The sequence below is a fragment of the Giraffa tippelskirchi genome, chromosome 7 (genome assembly GCF_054371585.1).
Source record: "Giraffa tippelskirchi isolate mGirTip1 chromosome 7, T2T-mGirTip1v1.2.pri, whole genome shotgun sequence".
Taxonomy (NCBI): Eukaryota; Metazoa; Chordata; class Mammalia; order Artiodactyla; family Giraffidae; genus Giraffa; species Giraffa tippelskirchi.
The window spans coordinates 8,094,037-8,115,654 of NC_137281.1; the positions used below are offsets into that span (position 1 = coordinate 8,094,037).

Below are 21,618 nucleotides of genomic sequence, written 5' to 3' on the forward strand. Positions count from 1 at the left end.
ACATTAAATAAGAATTGACAAAACTGCAAGACTTTGAGAATCTGTTTAGAGTAGCACATTTTAATTTTTGAAAATAATATTTTTTTTAATTTTTCGCTGTGCTGGGTCTTTGTTGCCGTGAGGGCTTTTCCCTACTTGCAGCGCACGGGCTTCTCACTGAAGTGGCTTCTCTTGTGCAGCATGGGCCCCAGGGCACTGCGGCTTCAGTAGTTGTGGCTCCTGGGCTCTAGAGCACCTCTCACTAGTTGGGGTGCACGGGCTCAGTTGTTCCACGGCATGTGGGATCCTCCAGGATCAGAGATCAAACCTGCATCTCCTGCATTTGCTGGGGGATTCTTAACCACTGAACTACCAGGGGAGCCCCAGATATTTTATTATGAACTTGCTCAGTGAGTAAAAATGTCGTTAGTAAGAGAGTGTAAAACACTCTTAAGAAGCTTGACCATTCAAATACTGACGAGCCCCACCCAACACCAAAGAAATGTACAGTAGCATCTTGAAACACAGGAGGAAGCACAAAAAATTGGCCACATACTAACTTCATCATTCTAACTCTGAGTTATAAAACCTCCCCCAGAATTGCCCAGCAGTCCAGTGGTTAAGACTCTGTGCTTCCACTGCAGGGGGCCTGGAGGGTTTTTTGGTTGCAGCATGTGGGATCTGAGCTCCCCAACCAGGCCCAGGATGGGACTCACGCCCCCTGAATTGGAAGTGCGGAGTCTTCCAGCTGAATCGCCGGGGATGTTCCGGGCCTGGAGTTCAATCTCTGATCGGGAAACTAAGATCCTGCAACAGGTGTGGCATGGCCAAAAAACATAAATAAATAAATATAAGCTTCTACTTAAAAAAAAAACAAACAGAAAACTCCCCTGAAATGCTGCTTAACCAAATTAGAGCTTTGCTTTATGGAATAAATCTAGACATGCAGTCTACTGCAGCCATGAACATCCCCAAATATGCCATTCAAATACACGAGTGAGAAATCGTGTATCAATATTTGAGGGTCGTGTTTTTGGGACCATGACCTTCATTCCAATGATCCTTGAGTTGCTTGAGCTAACTCAGGGAATATCATCCCATTTCCAGAGTGTAACAAAGGAAAGAGAGAACAGGGAACTTGGTTAAGAGAGAGTAATGAACATTCTCTCCTTTCCAACAGCCCTCCAGGAATCCAAACTACCTCCCTCCTTACTGGCAATAAGCTCCATTCACCATTAGATATGAGAAAATCTGAGAAAGGCATTTGTCTTTTTTTTTTTTGCTGCATGGCATGTGGGATCTTAATTCCCTGACCAGGAGTAGAACCCTTGCAGCAGAAGCACAGTCTTAACCACGGGATCACCAGGACAGTCCTGAGAATTGCATTTAAAAAATTCCACAGGGACTTCCCTGGTGGTCCCATGGTTAAGACTCATGCTTCCACTGAAGGGGACGTGGGTTCGACTCCAGGTCAGGGAACTAAAATCTAATACGCCTATGTGGCCCTCTCCCGTTCCCCTCCCTCCTCCAAAATCCAACTGCGCTAACTCTGGAAAAACAAATCTATGTCCCTTTAGCAAAGAAGATGAGAAGAATGTGGTCAGGCAATTACAGAACTGGCTCCATCATGAGACCAAAATGAAAGTCAAGACAAGTATCTCCTATCAGTACCACAAAGACCACATATTCTGACCATAATGGAGTCAAATCAAGAAACAATAACAACCAAGGGACAGAAATGGCATCACGGAGCACAGTAAACCTGAGTCTAAATTAAACGTAGCTCAAATAGGGATTAACACAGGTGCACTGACGCATCAGTGAAATGTTATGAAGCTCCTACAGCTCAAAACTCACGTGGCAGAGCTGAAAGGGTCCGTAGAAGGGTAGCCAGCATTCTTGTGGGATTTTATTAGAAATGGTGGCAAATACAGAATTTTCGTTCCAATGGAAGGAAGAGACATGGATAATGTTAGCGATCGGAACATCTACCCTGTTTCTCTTCTACTATTAGGGGCTTCCCTGGTGGCTCATGGGTAAAGAATCTGCCTGCAATGCAGGAGACACAGGTTCGATCCCTGGGTTGGAAAGATCCCCTGGAGAAGGAAATGGCAACCTATTCCAGTATTCTTGCCTGGATAATTCCATGGACAGAGGAGCCTGGAGGGCTACAGTCCACGGGGGTCACAAAGAGTCAGATACGACTGAGCTTAAGACTCATTTGTGCCCTGCAAGTGAAGAGAGGGAAATAAAGGCTTTCTCAAAGCTATTACTGATGAGAGGGTCTCTCTCCAGGGTTTGGTCTCATGTGTAAAGTGAGGGATGAATATGTAAGGTTTGCTCCACATTCCTTAATCCCATATGATGCCTCTGCAGTGTGCGTTTTATTTTTTATTTTTTTGCCCCACTACATGGCACGTGGGATCTTAGCTGCCCCACCAGGGATCAAACCTCTGCAGCGGAAGGGTAGTATCTTACCCACTGGACTGCCAGGGAAGTCCTGCAGTGTGTTTTTACAGGAACTGTACATTTGAGACAACACTGAGGGTTTTCCCATATTCCCTTAAAAAAAAATAAAAGTGTGAAATCTTACATTTCCTTAACGTCTGAGTTCAGAGAAGACGTTTCCATCTTTGTTCATTCACTGAGCTCCCTTCCACCATGTCCTCCTTCTGCACTCAGTACTTTGAGAAAATGAATGAAGGCTTCTCCCCATTCCTTTCATCCGCAGACCCTCTTGAGGTGGGTTTTAAGACTTGAAGAATTAGTGTAGCTTTTCCCACATTCCTTACATTTATAGGGTTTCTCTCCAGTGTGAATCCTAGTATGTTCCTTAAGCTTTGAGGACTTAATGAAGGTTTTCCCACATTCCTGACATTTATAGGGTTTCTCTCCAGTGTGAATCCTAGTATGTTCCTTAAGCTTTGAGGACTTGTTGAAGCGTTTGCCACATTCCGGACATTCAAAGGTCTTCAGGTTGTGATTTCTCAAATGTTTATTAAGGTGTAAGATATATCTGAAGGTTTTCCCACAATTCTCACATGCATAGGGCTTCTCTCCCGTGTGAATTTCCATGTGTTTCTTAAGTGATGACTGATACACAAAGGCCTTCCCACAGTCCCTGCACTTATAGCTTTTCCCTCCCATCGAAGTTCTCCTGTGTGTATCGGAACTCGAAACAGGGACAAATGTCTTCCCACTTTGATTATTGTCATTATTTGTCTCTGCCTCGTAGGGTTGCGTCTGCCTGGCAGGGAGAGAGTTATTTAGGAAGGTGTTTTCACACTGATGAGAATGACGAGGTTTCTCTTTCATGCGTGTCCCTCGTGTCCTAACGGAGATGTCCTCCCCTAAGGCTTTCCCACGTGGACAGTATTTGTGGATGCTCACGCCCATGTACATTTCAGCCTGCAAATGAAGCAGGTCATTCTGATGATCCATCCGCGCCTTTGATTTCAGCTCTGTTTGAGTTCTCGCACGTGGAATCCACGGCATTTCCTGCCACTTGACTCCGTCATCTTCGTTGTTCGCAGAGATTTTTTGATTACTGTGTAAGAGGAGAATTTGTTTCAAAATGTTTGAGTTACGTCTTGGGTTATGTCTTCTTGTGGAATCTCCCTGTGATGGCACAATCTTCTGGCCAGGGTTAGAGATGTCCCTCATTTTGGGATATTCCCAGAATCCAACGGGAGAGGCATCTTTCTTGTGGGCAGCTGCAACTTGCTTCAGTGTTGGCCCTCTCTGCTTGCCCGGCTCCTCTGTTCTATGGGACATCCAGTCTTCTCTGAGATTGGAGAGTTGGGAACCGCTGCTCGCCAGACATGCTCTGTTCACCCCCCGAAATGTCCTTTTAGCGAGGCCGTTCTGCCAAGGGGTCGAGTCTTTGGTTTGATGTCGAGTCGCCCAATCTGAAATGAAGTGCTGCAAAAGTCAGGTCTTTGCAGAAAGGAAAGGTGGGCTGGAGAAAGCAGGCGAATGCCCGTGGATCTCTTTTCAAATGTTCTCTCAGTAAGGAAAATGAGAGAAGGGAGAGAGCAAGAGGAGGCAGGCAGAGAGAGATACTGGAATTTGGGATGTATGAGGAGTTTGACTATGGTTAAGATCAGAGGTTCAATACACACAGCAATATGCTAACAAACGGTTCTGGGAACTTCCCTGGTGGTCCAGTGGCCAAGACTCAGCGCTCCCAATGCAGGGGGCCCGGGTTCAATCCGTGGTGAGGGAACTAGATCCCACATGCCACAGCTAAAGATCTCATGGGCTGCAACTAAGACCCGGTGCAACCAAATATGTAAATATGATTCTGTGAGATTGAAGGTATAATCATGAATGCCAAGCGTGACAGAATTGTGTGGACCTATACCAAGATCACAGGTATGAGGCTTTGTACCAAGGTCACCTCCGGAACTGACTGAGTCCCATAGCAACCGTTGTCATGAGCCCCACTTCCATCCTTACTGGCCAGCTCCCTGACCCCATATTAGATAAAAATGCCCACCCAGGTACTCACTCTATAGTACTCTATAGCACCCTAACCAATCACCTAATGCCACTCTTCCAGCAGGAATTTTCTTTGTCTTAAGGCTATAAAAATTGGCTACTAACTCACAAGAAGCATCAACACTCTCTGGTCTGCCAGGAGGTCACCCGCTGTGCTCACAATGCCCTCATTATCTCTGTTCTTATAAACTCACTCCTTTCTGAAATACTCTGTGTCTGGAAATTCTTTTCCAATCCGACCTCCGACTACCAGGACAAACTGGACAAAGAGTCTCTTATGGGTTGAATTTGTGATGCCACCCACCACAATGGTGGCACTAGTGGTAAAGAACCCCTTTGCCAACGCAAGAGACTTAAGAGACAAGGGTTCAATCCCTGGGTTGGGGAAGATGTCCCGGAAATGGAAATGGCAACCCACCGCTGTATTCTTGCCAGGGAAATCCCACGGACAGAGGAGTCTGGCAGGCTACAGTCCATGGGGTCACAAAAAGTTGGACACAACTTAGGGACTAAACAATAACCACCACAAATCCATGTTGAAACCGCAGTCCCACAACAGGATGCTATTTGCAAGTGGGAACCTCATGAGGTAATTAGGTTTAGATGAGTTCATGAGGGTGGGATGGGACCCAAAGATGGGGTTACTGTTCTCAAAAGAAGAGGAGGAGACACCAGGGTTCTCTCCCTCTTTGCCATGTGAGAAGGTGGCTGTCTGCAAGCCAGGAAGAGGGCCCTCCCAGGAACTGAATCTGCCGGCATCTTGATCTTGGACGTCTCAGACTCCAGAATGTGAGAAATAAACAACTGTTGTCTGGGCTACCCGGTGTATGGTATTTTGTTTTTATCAGCCTGGAATAAGGCAGAGGGCGACAGGTCTTTCTCTGGAGGGTAAAAAGGAACATCTGAGAAGATGGATGAACCCCACGACACTCTCTATATACCCAAAGAAGCTCATACATTCATGAGCTTCAGCTTTCCTCTTAGATGAAATGAATTAAAAAAACAACAAAAAACGGAGATGAAATTTACACAGCATAAAATTAACCGAAGTGTACAGCTCTGGCATTTGGTACCATGTTTACAACCATCACCTCCATCTAGTTTCAGGACATTCCCCCTGCCCAACCCCCGCCCAAGGAAACCTCATACTCATTAAGAAATCACTCCGGGGACTTCTCTGGTGATCCACTGGTTAAGAATCTGCCTTGCAATGCAGGAGACACAGATTTGATCCCTGGTGTCCCCTTAGATCCCCAGGAACTAAGATCCTACATGCTGGGGAGCAACCAAGCCTGGGAACCACAACTCCCGAAGCCCACACTACAAATCGAGAGTCCGTGCGCTGCAACCAAAGAAAGATCTGGCATGATGCAATGAAGTTCTTGCGTGCCGCAACTAAGACCTCTCGTAGCCAAATAAATAAATATTCTTTTTAAAAAAAAGGAAAGCAAAGGATAGATTTCCAGGGTCATGGGGGAAACTAATTCTGCCATCTGGGGGCAGTGGTTGAGTCTCTGGAACACAGGAGGGGCCTGACTCACACGAGCCCCATCAGTCACCAAGTGCGGGAAGAAGGGGACTCCTTACCCACACAGGCCAGGTGGCCGCAGGTCTCCAGGATCACATCTCTGTAGAGTTGCCTCTGTGCAGGGTCCAGCAGGGCCCACTCCTCCCGGGTGAAGTTCACAGCCACATCTTCGAAGGTCACCGAGTCCTGAACAACACACCCATTTTGGCTCAGTGGGGTATGGACTGTCATCAAGTTGAATCCTGTTCCCTCCCCGTTGTTGTTATTCAGCCATCCAGTCATGCCTGACCCTTTGCCACCCCATGGACTGCAGCACACCAGGCTTCCCTGTCCTTCACCATTTCTTGGAGTTGGCCCAAGTTCATGTCCCTTGCACCAGTGATGCCATCCAGTGATCTCATCCTTTGACCTCCCTTCTCCTTCTGCCCTTAATCTTTCCCAGCATCAGGGACTTTTCCAATGAGTCAGCTATTCACATCAGGACCCATTAGGGAGTCCCCACCCTCACTTCAGTTCAGTTCAGTTGCTCATTCGTGTCTGACTCTTTGTGACCCCATGGACTGCAGCACGCCAGGCTTCCGTGTCCATCACCAACTCCCGGAGTTTACTCAAAGTCATGTCCACTGAGTCAGTGATGCCATCCAACCATCTCATCCTCTGTCTTCCCCTTCTCCTCCCGCCTTCAGTCTTTCCCAGAATCAACGTCTTTTCAAATGAGTCAGTTCTTCGCATCAGGTGGCCAAAGTATTGGAGTTTCAGCTTCAGCATCAGTCCCTGCCCTAGGGTATATTAAGATCCAACTCCTCCCCCACCCCACCCCACCCCCAGACTTGTGAAACAAACTAGATTTGGAAAGAGGGCCTTTGAAGATGGAAACGAGTTAGGGTGAGATCACACGAGAGTAGGGTGCATGCTAATCCACTGACTGGCTGTCTTCACAAGAAGGAGAAATCTGGACACAGACGCACAAGGGGAAGACACACGTCATTCAGCCACGGGGGATGTACAGACTGGAGTGATACGTCTACAGGCCAAGGAGAGGCCGGCAGAAGTTGTCTATAGATTTGGGTGCTGCTGGTGGTTTAGTCGCTCAGTCGTGTCCGACTCTTTTGTGACCCCATGGGCTGTAGCCCACCAGGCTCCTCTGTCCATAGGATTTCCCAGGCAAGAATAGTGGAGTGGGTTGCCATTTCCTCCTCCAGGGGATCTTTCCGACACAGGGATTGAACCCATGTCTCCTGCATTGGCAGGTGGGTTCTTTACCACTGAGCCACCTAGGAAGGCCATTTATAAATTTGCCCCCCTCTAATTTGAAGGCACATTAGGCACAATTTACCAAAATTTTTTATGTAGGTATCCCTTGATCCAGCATTTGCATTCATGAGATTATACTCCAAGAATACCCTGGCCAAAATCCCAAATGGTATATGCACATAATTATTTAAATGGAAGGTTATTTATAACAGCAAAAGACTGGAATATTACTCAGCCATAAAAAGAACGAAAAGTTGCCATTTGCAACAACATCGATGGACCTGGAGGGTATTATACTAAGTGAAATTAGTCAGTCAGAGAAAGACATATACCTTTGTTATCACTTATATGTGAAATCTAAAAAAAAAAAAAAAAAAAAATCAGGGCTTCCCTGGTAGCTGAACTATGGACAGAGGTTTGTAACATTGTATAGGAGGCTGTGACCAAGACCATCCCCAAGAAAAAGAAATGCAAAAAGGCAAAATGGTTGTCTGAGGAGGCCTTACAAATAGCTGAGAAAAAAAGAGAAGCAAAAGGCAAAGGAGAAAAGGAAAGATATGAATCTGAATGCAGAGTTCCAAAGAATAGCAAGGAGAGATAAGAAAGCCTTCCTCAATGATCAGTGCAAAGAAACAGAGGAAAACAATAGAATGGGAAAGACTAGAGATCTCCTCAAGAAAATTAGAAATACCAAGGGAACATTTCATGCAAAGATGGGCACAATAAAGGACAGAAATGGTATGGACCTAAGAAGATACTAAGAAGAGGTGGCAAGAATACACAGAAGAACTATACAAAAAAGATCTTAATGACCCAGATAACCATGATGGTGTGATCACTCACCTAGAGCCAGACATCCTGGAATGTGAAGTCAAGTGGGCCTTACAAAGCATCACTACGAACAAAGCTGGTGGAGGTGATGGAATTCCAGTTGAGCTATTTCAAATCCTAAAAGATGATGCTGTGAAAGTGCTGCACTCAATATGCCAGCAAATTTGGAAACCACAGCAGTGGCCACAGGACTGGAAAAGGTCAGTTTTCATTCCAATCTCAAAGAAAGGCAATGCCAAAGAATGCTCAAACTACCACACCGTCGCACTCATCTCACACGCTAGCAAAGTAATGCTCAAAATTTTCCAAGCCAGGCTTCAACAGTACGTGAACCGAGAACTTCCAGATGTTAAAGGTGGTTTAGAAAAGGCAGAGGAAACAGAGATCAAATTGCCAAAATCTGTTGGATCATTGAAAAAGCAAGAGAATTCCAGAAAAACATCTACTTCTGATTCATTGACTATGCCAAAGTCTTTGACTGTGTGGATCACAACAAACTGAGGAAAATTTTTCAAGTGATGGGAATACCAGACGACCTGACCTGCCTCCTGAGAAATCTGTATGCAGGTCAGGAAGCAACAGTTAGAACTGGACATGGAACAACAGACTGGTTCCAAATAGGAAAAGGAGTACTGTATATTGTCACCCTGCTTATTTAACTTATATGAAGAGTACATCAAGAGAAACGCTGAGCTGGATGAAGCACAAGCTGGACTCAAGATTGCCAGGAGAAATATCAATAACCTCAGATATGCAGATGATGCCACCCATATGGCAGAAAATGAAGAAGAACTAAAGAGCCTCTTGATGAAAGTGAAAGAGGAGAGTGAAAAAGTTGGCTTAAAACTCAGCATTCAGAAAACTAAGATCATGACATCTGGTCCCATCACTTCATGGCAAATAGATGGGGAAACAGTGGAAACAGTGACAGACTTAATTTGGGGGGGCTCCAAAATCACTGCAGATGGTGATTGCAGCCATGAAGTTAAAAGACACTTGCTCCTTGGAAGAAAAGTTATGACCAACCTAGACAGCATATTAAAAAGCAGAGACATTGCTTTGCCAACAAAGGTCCGTCTAGTCAAGGCTATGGTTTTCCCAGTAGTCATGTATGGATGTGAGAGTTGGACTATAAAGAAAGCTGAGTGCTGAAGAATTGATGCTTTTCAACTGTGGTGTTGGAGAAGGCTCTTGAGAGTCCCTTGGACTGCAAGGAGATCCAACCAGTCCATCTTAAAGGAAATCAGTCCTGAATATTCAATGGAAGGACTGATGCTGAAGCTGAAACTCCAATACTTTGGTCACTTGATGCAAAGAACTGACTCATTGGAAAAGACCCTGATGCTGGGAAAGATTGAGGGCAGGAGGAGAAAGGGAAGACAGAGGATGAGATGGTTGGATGGCATTACCGACTCAATGGACATGAGTTTGAGTAAACTCCGGGAGTTGGTGATGGACAGGGAGGCCTGGCGTGCAGCAGTCCATGGGGTCCCAAAGAGTCGGACAGGACTAAGCGACTGAACTGAACTGAAGGATGGTCACAGCACCCATGCAAAAAAGAATGCGCCAATCGGACCCAGCTCAAACCCTGAAGCCCTGTCTCCAGGAGCAGTGAACCCGGTGCGCACCGTCTCAGTCTGACCCTAGAATTTTGCGGCTCGCCCTCAGCACAACAGGACCCCCTCCCCCACCCCGACACATTTGTGGATTCAAATAACAGAGTGAGCAAGCGCAGTAGGCGCCCGGGGACCGACAGGGGCTTCCTGCACGGTAGCAGCCCAGGGATGGGAGACCCCTTCTCTCTGGGGCAACGTGAAGGGCGCACTTAGGGCTCCTCGTGGCTTCCCCTTTCCTCCCGAGCCGGAAAGAATCCGGCTTTTTGCAGGCGGCTGCTCCCAACTCCCCGGAAGGCGACCCGGCCCCGCCCTGGGAGTGGATCCTTGTCCCAACCCGGGAAAATTACCATTTCCCTCAGCAACCGGCTCCTAGACGGCTCTAGACTGCTGGGCGGCAATCGCTCATTCCAGTCCCAGAGGTTTGCAGGGTGGCTGATGGGAGGAATGGAACTGTAAACAAAAAAAAAAGAATACTGACATTAATAAATACATAAAAATAAGGAGCCCCCCTCCCCCCCACAGGAAGGATCAAGACCAAGTTCTTATCCTCCCGGGCATTTCGTACCTACTTCCTGATCCCCACACCTCACCGTGAACGGTGTGGGAGAATGGAGGTAGAGGCAAGCCGGAAGGGAATACCCAGACCTGCACTCTTGCCTGCTCCGGGGGAATCCTCCCAGGAACTGACCCCACCCTCAGCAGATTTGCTTTTCCGGCAGAACCTTCCCGCCAGACCCCGGAGGCAGCCGGACCTGCTGCGGTCCGTCCGGTCTCCCAGCCTCTGGCTCCGCCTGTCCCCGCCCCCTCCCCACCTACCCCGTCCCCCCGCCCGCTAGGAAATTCCCGGGCTTGGAAGCCCGCGGCGCCGCCCTGTGCCCCCCGGAGAGGACAGACACTTGCCTAGGAAAGGGAGGGTTTTAAAATCTCTGCTTGATGGAGGGACTGTCCTGGCGATCCAGGGGCTAAGACTCGCCGCTTCCACTGCAGGCACCGCGAGTTTGATCCCTGGTCGGGGAACTGAGATGTTCCACCACCAAGTGGCCAAAATAAATAACAATTTTAAAAAGGACCAAACGAATCTGTGCTGTAAAAGGGCCAAACCAAATGGAGGGTCCTCAGTTTCCCTCTTGAGCCCCGTTTCCTACTTCCCCCCCATCTTTTTAGGACCTACTTCCCTGTTGGATGATGGTTTGCTATGATTGGAAATCCACCTGCTTATGACAAAGGTGAATTTTTTGTTTTGTTTTGGTTTGGTTTTGGCTGCACCTCTCAGGCTTGCAGGATCTTAGTTCCCTGACCAGGGTTGAATCCATGTCCCCTACATTGGAAGCTTAAAGTCCTAACTACTAAATAACCAGGGAAACCCCAAGATGAAGTAGTCTTTACAAGTAATGGAAGAAACGTTGACATCATGAGGTATTGTTATAGTCAAACGCCCTGGGAAGCAAAACTCACTCAGGACAGCGTGGATAGTGGAGTGCGATTTATTTCACCGGCGGGTCCCAGGCAGAGTTCCCTCCTTAGTCAAGGACTCTGACCGATCTTTGTGACAACCTTTTATACCCAAAGTGTACATGCCAAAGCCCACATCCCCAAATTTCTCAAGTCTGCTCTGGAAAATGTTAGAAAGAGATACAAACAGCTTATAGTCATGATTCATATTCTAAAGGTCATCTAGTCAAGCAATGTAGCCCACATCAACAGGCATTATTAGAACTACAATAGTGATTGATGACATAGTGGATTATTGCATTCTTTTTGGCTCTGGGGGGGGGTGTCTAGATATGAGGTCAGCCTGATCTGGTGTTTATCCCTTGGGGAGGCTTGCTAGGTGTTGGTATGTTATCTCCATGGTTACCAGATATGTAGTCCAAAGTTTGCTGAGGGTGCAAGATGGACTTTCCTTCCCTTTAAAATAGAGTCGGTTTAGTCAGGGCAACCTGCTCCTTTCCTCCTTCAGTATGGGGAAGTCATTTTGGCTTATTGATAGGGTCTCCATGGGGGCTCCTCGTTGAAACGGCTCAAGATGTTGACCTCGCAAACAATAAAATCACAGTGACCCTTGACTGACCAAATTGCCCAAACAACATTCTGTTTTCCCGCTGGCGCCTACCTGCTCAAGGCTACGAGACCGCTGGATTGCAGACCTCGGGCTATGTGACCGCAGGACTCAGCTACAGGCTAAAAATTAACCGTCCTTTCAGAGAATTTTTCATTGGCGGGGTATAAGAAGGACCCCGTCAGAAAGGGAGGACGCTGGTCAGTCACCCTTACCCTTAAGGGCCAGTCACCCTCTCACTTCCCTCTAATAAGTGTCCCTTTCCTTGCCTGACTGCCCGGCTGGCTCTCTTTTTCTCTGCACTCACCTTACATTCCGGTGTCGAAACCCGGGAGGGAAGATCCACCGAGGCTGGGTGGGCTCCTCTCGGGAGCCCGCCTGCGGTGGTCCCCTCCGTTGGACCTTGCCGAGAAACTGAGATGAGCCTCTCCACTTGCCTTGCTGCACTGACATCCACACACACACACACACACACACACACTGGCCCACGTTTTATCCATCGGTTACAAGGATGAGTGAAATCCCATCCTCCTCTAGGCGGGAGGATCACCACGGCCGTCGGGCCCTCGGCCTTGTGCCCCTTCGGACTTTGAAATAGGGGACGCCCATTTCAAAGCAAACTTTTATATTACTCTTTGAGAAAGTCCTGTGGACGGGGACACCTTTTCTCTTGGACCTTTCTCCTCGATTTCCCGCGCCCTTGTCTACCCTTCCTGTTCGGCTGCAATGCGAAATTCTCAATACCAGCCCTCAAAATCTACTCTTCTAGGATGCCTTCTCCGAAACCTAAAAGCCTTGGGCTTCCAAGGGAAGATAAGACCAAAAAGACTTATTTACTCTTCTGTCTGGCCGCAATACAGACTTGATAATAGGTCCCAATGGCCAGAAAACAGAACTCCCGATTGTAATACTCTACCGGACTTCGATAACTTCTGCCGCCGCAAGGGCAAGTGGTTAGAAATCCCTCAAGTCCAGGCTTTCTATGCTCTTCGCTCTCGACCCTCCCGCTGTGAATCCTGTTCTACTTCTCAAATACCCTTAGCCCACTCTGGGCCACATCCTCCTAATCCAAGGTCTCCCGATCCCTGTTCAGACTTTTCTTCTTCTTTCGACCCTTCCGACCACAGCCCACCCCCTAGCGCTCCCAGTCCCCTTGCAGCTGCTCCAGATCAGTTTCACAACCTCCAACCTAACGCCCCCTCCTCCCTCCCTCCTTCTCAACCTCAGGCCACCTCCGCGGCTCCCAGCCCCCCTCCCCTGCCTTTGCCGAGGCGAGCTCAGAGATCTCAGCCCCACCCCCTACCCCCAGGCCAGGGCTCTTTCCAGACCTCCCTAGATCCTCCCCATTGCGGGTCCCGAACAACTTTGAAACAGGAAACTTCGCAGCAGGACCCCGCTCCTTCCCCCGCTCCGCTCCTCCCTTTACGGAAAGCAGCTGGAGCAGAAGGCAGTGTTCGGTTTCACGTCCCATTCCCCCTCACCCATCTATCTCAAATCGAAAAGCTGCTTGGCTCCTTCTCTTCAGACCTGGATAGTTATCTAAAAGAATTCAAGTATCTTACCCAGTCTTACTACTTAACCTGGCATATTTACATCATCGTTTCCTCCACTCTTCTCCCAGAAGAGAAGGACCGAGTATGGCAAGCCTCTCGGAGCATGCCGATGAGATTCACAGGGCAGACGACGCTAACCCCGTAGGGGCCACGGTTGTCCCCCGAGATGATCCCAGCTGGGAGCATCAGAACGGGAGGCCTGCACGAGCAGCCCGGAATCACATGGCTGCTCATCTCATTGTGGGCCTTCAAAAGGCAGGACATAAAGCTGTCAACTTTGATAAGCTCTGGCTGATAACTCAAGGACTAGATGAAAACCAGGGAACAGTTTCTAGCCAGGTTAACAGAAGCCCTACAAAAATATACAAGATTAGACCCCGCTTCAACAGAGGACACCATTGTCCTTCACACCCATTTTATCTCCCAGTCGTCCCCAGACATCCAAAAGAAACTAAGCAAGGCAGAAGGCATTCAAACCCCTCAATGAGACCTTTTAAATTTAGCCTTTAAGATTTGCAATAAGCGGGAAGGACAGGCAAAGCTAGAGAAGGCGCAGTGAGATCAGGCCAAATACCACCTTTTAGCCGCTGCCCTAACTGGCCCAAACCTCCATCAACCAACAAAGACAGGAAGCCACCTGGGACTTACTTCAAATGTGGCAAAAGAAGGCCACTGGGCCCACTCATGCCTAAAGCCGAAGCCCCTTCCAGGTCTGTGTCCCAGCTGTGGAATAAAGGGACATTGGAAGGTCGACTGCCCAAATTCCCCTCTCAGGATCCAGACATCCCCTCCTGGTTCCAAGCAGGAGTCCCCTGATCAGCTCTGCCCAGCCTCCTCCTCCTTCAGCTGCTGAAGACTGAAGGTGCCCAGGGCTCCAGACCCTGACTCTCATCATCCCTAAGGAGCCCAGGGTAACTCTCACAGCGGCAGGTAAGCCGATCTCTTTTCTCCTCGACTCAGGGGCCACTTACTCTGCCATGCCTGTCTACTCTGGAAAAACCAAGATGTTCCAGGTTTCTGTTATGGGGGTTGATGGTTTAATATCTATGCCATGAATAGCCAAGGCCTACCTGGCACACTTCAAGATACCCCATTTTCCCATACTCCCAAAATGCCCCATGCCTATTCCCGGGAAAGACCTTCTTTCAAAATTCAGAGCTTCTATTACTATCCAAGCCCACCTTCTGATCTAGCCTGGTTATTGCTCCTTAACACCCACCACCTCTGACATTTGTCTACAACAGGCTCCTTTCTGTTTCCAGACAAAACTCTATAAACAATTCTTACCCCTCAACTAGGAACTATACCATTGCACCTCTGTAATCACACTTCACATCTCTCCTTCCCTTGAGGCCGATCTGTCTATCATGTCTCAGGAACTGCAGGACGTTCTCTTACTTTCTCAGGGAGGATCCTTTCTGCCTATGGTGTAAATACTCCTCTTGTAGGGGCTACACCGGCCAAGTTCACTGTCTGTCTCAGAGACTACTAACCAGTTCCCAGAAAGACTCCTATTTGCTATTGATTTCAGCTGTTGTCTTCTTACTCCTGGAATATTTTTCTTAAGTGGAACCACCACCTATTTATGTCTTCCCACTGACAGGAACATGCACCCTGGTATATCTGGCCCCAGATATTTCTATTGCTGCTAACAATCAGACCTTCCCTATCCCACTAACTCATAACCAACCCAGATGGGCAATTCAATTCATTCCTCTATTGATCAGTTTAGGAATAGTGGCTGGGATTGGGACAGAGACCGCAGGGCTCACAACCTCTTTAAATTACTACCAAAGCCTTTCTAAAGACCTCAATGAGAGCCTAGAAGAAATAGCTACTAGCCTTATCACTATCCAAAACCAGTTAGATCCCCTGGCATACATGGACCTCCAAACAGAAGAGGGTTAGATCTCCTCACAGCAGAAAAAGGAGGTCTGTGTCTATTTTTGGAGGAAGTCTGCTGCTTCTACACCAACAAACTGGGTGCTGTAAAGGAACCAGCAAGAAATGTGACAAACAGGGCCTCGAGAACACGTCCACATCTCAGTAATTCATGGGAAAACTGACGGAGGAATTGAAATTGCATGCCCTGGATCCCACCTTTTCTAGGCCTTCTCATTCTCCCTACCCTTATTCTAACTTTTGGCCCATTTTTAATGCGTCTTTTTCAAAATTTCTTCAGGATCGCTTACAAGCCTTCACCAACCGAACTATCCATGAGCTGCTTCTAACTCGCTCAAATTATCAAAAACTTCGACCCTACCCAAATCCTCTTGACCTGCATTCCAGGCTTTTCTCATCTCCTCCCCACCCAGGCCCCCACAATGCCCCTGTCCTGCAGAAAGCAGTTAGGGAAGATTGACCTTCGGCCCTTATCCTAAATCAAAAAGGCTGGAATGATAAGGCCTCCATGGGAGCTCATGGTAGAAATGGCTCATGATGCTGACCTCGCAAACAAAGAATAAAATCACAGTTACCCTTGAGACTGACCAAACTGCCCAAAGGACATTCTGTTTTTCCGCTGGTGCCTGGACCACCGGATTGCAGACCTCTGGCTATGTGACTGCAGGACTCAGCTACAGGCTAAAAATTAACCATCCCTTCAGAGAATTTTTCATTTGCAGGGTATAAGAAAGACCCCATCAGAAAGGGAGGACGCTGGTTCTCCTTAAGGGCCAGTTACCCTCTCTTTTCCCTCTAATAAATTTCCCTTTTCTTTGCCTAACTGCCTAGCTCATATTCTCTTTTTCTCCACACTCGCCTCACACTTAGAGGTAATTTAGTTTGAATTGGACACTAATCCTGTTTATGGTCTATTAGATCTATTAGATCATCCTATTTATGGCCTATTAGACATACAATGTATATCTGTTTTAATCATTCAAGAAAAGGGTGAATTGACCGTAAGTAATGGAGAAGGGCATGGCAACCCACTACAGTATTGTTGGGAGAACTCCATGAACAGAGGAGTCTGTCAGGCTACCGTCCATAGGATTGCAAAGAGTCGGGATACGACTGAAGCAACTTAGCATGCATGCATGACCGTAAGTATAGAATGTCCTTTTTAAAGATAAACATGTGTGAATATTCAATCTGAGCCTGTTTTTCACTGCCCATGACCCAAAAGTGAGAAAGCAGCTTTTTAAACAGAGATTTTCACGCCATAAATCTGCAGGCATTTAGAGGCACCAAGCATTTTGCTGTAATTGCAGCAGAACAAAAATAATTTACAAGTTGTGTGTGTGTATTCAATGTATGGAAAGAATTTTAATATGAGAAAGGCGTATTCAGTGTATGGAAATCATTTTAATATGAGAAAGGCTCTTGCCTGCAGGAGCCCATGTGGCCATTTTTCCATACAAACCTGACAGTGGAAAGGAATTAAACTCTTGGTAGTCCTTGATCAAGGGGTGATGTAAGCCAGTGAGTATAAGTCCCAAAGTCTTGTTCTTGGTTGGGACTATTCTGGGTACATCCAACAAGATTTCTCAAAAGATTCCTTCTCCCCCTTCCCCTCAATTATTGTTGCACCATTGTTTTGTGGTGCTGGAGAAGACTCTTGAGAGTCCCTTGGACTGCAAGGAGATCAAACCAGTCAATCCCAAAGGAAATCAACTCTGAATATTCATTGGAAGGGCTGAGGCTGAAGCTGAAGCTCCAATACTTTGGCCAATACTGCTGCAAAAAGCCGACTCATTGGAAAGGATCCTGATGCTGGGAAAGACTGAAGACAGGATGAGAAGAGGGAGGCAGAGGAAGAGATGGCTGGATGACATCACTGACTCAATGGACGTGAGTTTGAGCAAGCTCTGGGAGATGGTGAAGGACAGGGAAGCCTGGTGTGCTGCAGTTCAAGGGGTCATAAAGAGTCGTACACGATTTAGCAACTAAACAACAACAACATTTTTAGTGCACCAACAAGAATCAGGAAATCAAGCACAATCCTACACTTAATCATGTGTACGAAGACAGATTGGGGGTTAATGGCTTAGAGTTGAAACTCGCTCTACCACCACTTACTGTGACGAGTTCAGAAATAAGTCTCGTGCTTTGATTTTTGCCATAGAAGCAAGTCAAGCTAAAACTCTGAATTCTATCAGTTCAGTTCAGTCGCTCAGTCGTGTCTGACTCTCTGCGACCCCATGAATTGCAGCACGCCAGGCCTCTCTGTCCATCACCAACTCCCGGAGTCTACCCAAACCCATGTTCATCGAGTCAGTGATGCCATCCAACCATCTTATCCTCTGTCGTCCCCTTCTCCTCCCGCCCCCAATCCTACCCAGCATTAGGGTCTTTTCCAATGAGTCAACCCTTCGCATGAGGTGGCCAAAGTATTGGAGCTTCAGCTTCAACATCAGACCTTCCAATGAACACCCAGGATTGATCTCTTTTAGGATGGATTGATTGGATCTCCTTGCAGTCCAAGAAACTCTCAAGAGTCTTCTCCAACACCACAGTTCAAAAGCATCAATTCTGCGGCGCTCAGCTTTCTTCACCGTCCAACTCTCACATCCATACATGACCACTGGAAAAACCATAGTCTTGACTAGACGGACTTTTGTTGGCAAAGTAATGTCTCTGCTTTTAAACATGCTATCTAGGTTGGCCATAACCTTCCTTCCAAGTAGTAAGCGTCTTTTAATTTCATGGCTGCAGTCACCATCAGCAGTGATTCTGGAGCCCAAAAAAGTAAAGTCTGACACTGTTTCCACTGTTTCCCCATCTATTTCCCATGGATGATGGGACCAGATGCCATGATCTTAGTTTTCTGAACGTTGAGCTTTAAGCCAACTTTTTCACTCTCCTCCTTCACCTTCATCAAGAGGCTCTTTAGTTCTTCTTCACTTTCTGCCATAAGGGTGGTGTCATCCGCATATCTGAGGTTATTGAATTCTATACCCAGCACCATACACACACACACACACACACACACACACACACACACACACACACACGTGTGCGCATACCCATAGTAGACAGGACCACATATTTAAGCAGTTACCTCTCCAATCGCCAACATTTTCTCTTCCATTTCCATGTGTTCTGAATCTTGGGCAACACAAATCATGCCTAATTCAGGAGTCAAAAGTTGAACATTCTTCCCGATGTAAGTTACTCCTCACTTTTCTTCAGCATCTGTGAATTTGTTGTTGGTTGGCAGGAAGCCTAACTACCTGACTTGTGTGTTGATGTGGCATAGTATGACTGGTTTGTACTTATCTGCTTATAAGTCATCTTACAAATAAACAAATAACCCAATTAAAAAATAGGCAGAGGGCCTCAATAGACATCTTTCCAAAGAAGACAGACACATACAACAGGAACAAGAAAAGGTGCCCAACATCACTAACCATCAGGAAAATGCCAATCAAAGCCAAATGAGCTGTCAGCTCACACCTCTGAGGATGGCTATTATCAAAAGGTCAAGTGATAAGAAGGATGGGTGAGGAGGTGGAGGAACAGGGACCTTTGCACACAGTCTGTGGGTTGGCAGCTGTGAACTTGAAAGCAGCATTTTAGAAATGGGTCCTGTTTTGTTATTGAATCCTTAAGTGAACCATGCATACCAATTCACAAAGGAGATGTTAAGAACAGTGATATTTTCAGTTCTCCTCCTCAACTTTCAGTGTTTGGAAAATCAACATAAAGAATGTAGCTAGCCATCCCTGTGTTCTTTCTTTAGTTTGGTCAAGTGATCTACTTATGTTTCCTTTTAAATGAATTGGTCTTCAGTCATCTGCCTTAATTGCTACAAGTGTGTCCATTGAAGCATACCTTTTGATAGCATGTAACACAGATCAGGTTGCCTTGTCATCATGTTACCTCATCTAAGCCTGTCCTATCTCTGTACAAGTCAATAAATGGGAGAGGTGAGATGTTGGGGCAAGAAATAGTGACTTTATTCAGAAATCCAGCAGACCAAGAAGATGGTAGACTAGCGTTCCAAAGAACCATCTTCTCTGAGTTAGAATTTAGGCTTCTTTTATACTGGAAGGGAAGGGGGTGAAGTCCTGGACCTGGGATGTGTTAATTTCTTCCTTTCTGCAGCCTGTTTCACCGGCTTGCTCAGGAGGTTTCCTGTGAGCTAAAGAAAGGTATTTTAGCATAAAGTTCATTATAGGGGAGGCAGGGTTCCCAGAACTGGACTATCATGTATGTTGTTTAGTTGCTAAGTGGTGTCCAACTCTTTGTGACCCCATGGACTGTAGCCACCAGGCTCCTCTGTCCATGGGATCTCCCAGGCAAGAATACTGGAGTGGGTTGTCATTTCCTTCTCCAGGGGGCTCTTCCTGACCTGAGGAGTTCATAGTTAAATAAAAACAGCAGCGAAAATCTGACCAGTGCTCTTAAAGACACATAATTTCATGGTACCAAAGAAACATCAATTATTTCTAAGAGGGGAAAGAGTGTTTCTCAAAGTAGTGGGGACAAAATTGGTTTTAAAAAATGAACAAAAGGTATCCTTGTTGAAATACTAAAGAAATAAAATCTTCATGGTTCTGGATGTGAAAAGGGGTGCCATTCAAGATATAAGGCCACATATTACTGGGCAACTGATCTCATGAAGATGTTTCTTATTTTAAGTGCAGGTGGCTCTAAGTTACAGAGAAATATGTCTAATTTTTATGTTTTGGAAATGATCTTCTAGGGTCATTTTGTCAATTTTCTATTGATGTATAGCTGATTTACAATGCTGTGTTAATTTCTGTTGTACAGCAAAGTGATTCAGTTACACATATATATTTTCTTTTTAAAAATAGTCTCCATTTTGGTTTATCATAGGATATTGAATATAGTTTTCATGCTCTCCAGTAGGACTTTGTTGCTATCCATTTTATATATAAAAGCTTACATCTGCTTACTTCGTTTTGTATCATGGTTTGCAATCAAAGCCTAGAATCTGGAAAAAAACTCTGGAGTCAACAGAAAAATATCCATGTGACTCTGAACAAGAGCTGTGAGGTTGGGGGTGGAGGGCTCTGATGTGATGGTGGATGATGCACATGAGAAGCATAAATCAGAAGAAAGCTTCTAAAGGAAAAAAGAAGAATAAAGAGAAGGAGAAAAAGAAAAACAAGTAAGCTGTACCTCAGAAAACTCCAGTCATCCTGTGGTCAAGCAGAAGCCATGATGTAATCAGCTTTAAGCTTGGCAAAGCAATGACAAATGATAAGTTTAAGACTTTGAAATACTGAAATGACCTCACCGGAAGCCATTGACTTTTCCACTCTGGGTCATGAACTCATACTTCCACAGTTATATCACTTACATCCATTCACTGATGATCTTTTTGAGTTGCGCTTCCAATACCTCGTTTCCACCTTGGGCATCTTTGCAAGAAAGAAATGACTATCAATATTTTTGCTACCAAATCCCATCTGGTGACATTGGCACATGAATTTATGAATCATTCTTGTTGCCCATGGCAGCTCACATTATTACACAGAAGCAATCACAATGTCTATGTATAACTGGATCTTCAATAGCCTCCAGAAAACCAAGACTCTGCCTGTTGGTATTTACTCAACATCCATCTTCTCCTTTTGCCTTACTGTTCGAATTCTGAGATTTTGGAGGCGGTTCATTGTTTTTAGCAACATGCCAGGCTGAGAAAACTGACTTTTCCCAGCCTTCCTCATGGTGGGATTGTAGTGTAATTAGATCATGGCAAATGACAGATACTATATAAACAAATACTATTATATTCTTTCAAAGGAAGGGCTGACTTGGCTGGCATATGCTTTCAGGTCTTGGCTTTTCTTTCTCAGTAAATGAAATGTAGACACTTTAGTTAGAACTCTATCATTGAATATGGAGATAACAAGGGCACCCTCACTGAATCTGCTGGTTCCAAGACAGCATAGCATTCCGTGCACCCAGTGGTAATGGCTAGTCAATTTCCCCTAAATTGGAGACGTATTCTCTCCTATCTGTTTTGTGCTCCTGTTCTGCCATGCCGAATTGTTTAAGTCATGTCCAACTCTGTGGTCCCCATGGACTGTGGGCTGCTAGGCTCCTCTGTCCATGGGATTCTCCAGGCAAGAATACTGGAGTGGGTTGCCATGCTGCCCTCTGGGGGATCTTCCCAACCCAGGGATCGAACCTGAGTCTTTTTCATCTCCTGCATTGGCAGGCAGGTTTTTTACCACTAGCGTTTATGCTCCTAATGACACCAAAATGACAGAGGGGGGGGTGCCATCTACAACTGTTTAGGGCAGTTGATCCTGATTATGATGCAGGTGCAGACACGGCAGAGGAAGAAGGAGAATTTGTGTATTCTAACTTGAGATAGAAGCA

At 46.3% G+C, this 21,618-nt stretch overlaps 1 protein-coding gene across 3 annotated transcripts in view; it reads right to left on the reverse strand.

The window, feature by feature from the left end:
- Nucleotides 1-21,618, reverse strand: part of ZNF114 (zinc finger protein 114) — a 53,591-nt gene that overhangs the window by 23,372 nt on the left and 8,601 nt on the right. The window contains exons 1-4 of one of the 3 annotated variants that reach the window (XM_081515409.1): nucleotides 11,164-11,388; nucleotides 10,056-10,158; nucleotides 6,067-6,193; nucleotides 33-3,887 (exon numbers count right to left, since the gene is read on the reverse strand). In XM_081515409.1, the coding sequence (XP_081371535.1) occupies nucleotides 2,701-3,887; nucleotides 6,067-6,193; nucleotides 10,056-10,058 (1,317 nt within the window). In that variant the 5' untranslated portion in view covers nucleotides 10,059-10,158; nucleotides 11,164-11,388 and the 3' untranslated portion in view covers nucleotides 33-2,700. Of the gene's footprint in view, nucleotides 1-32; nucleotides 3,888-6,066; nucleotides 6,194-10,055; nucleotides 10,159-10,273; nucleotides 10,530-11,163; nucleotides 11,389-21,618 lie in introns of those variants that run through there. The other 2 variants (XM_081515410.1, XM_081515411.1) reach the window with 2 other exon arrangements.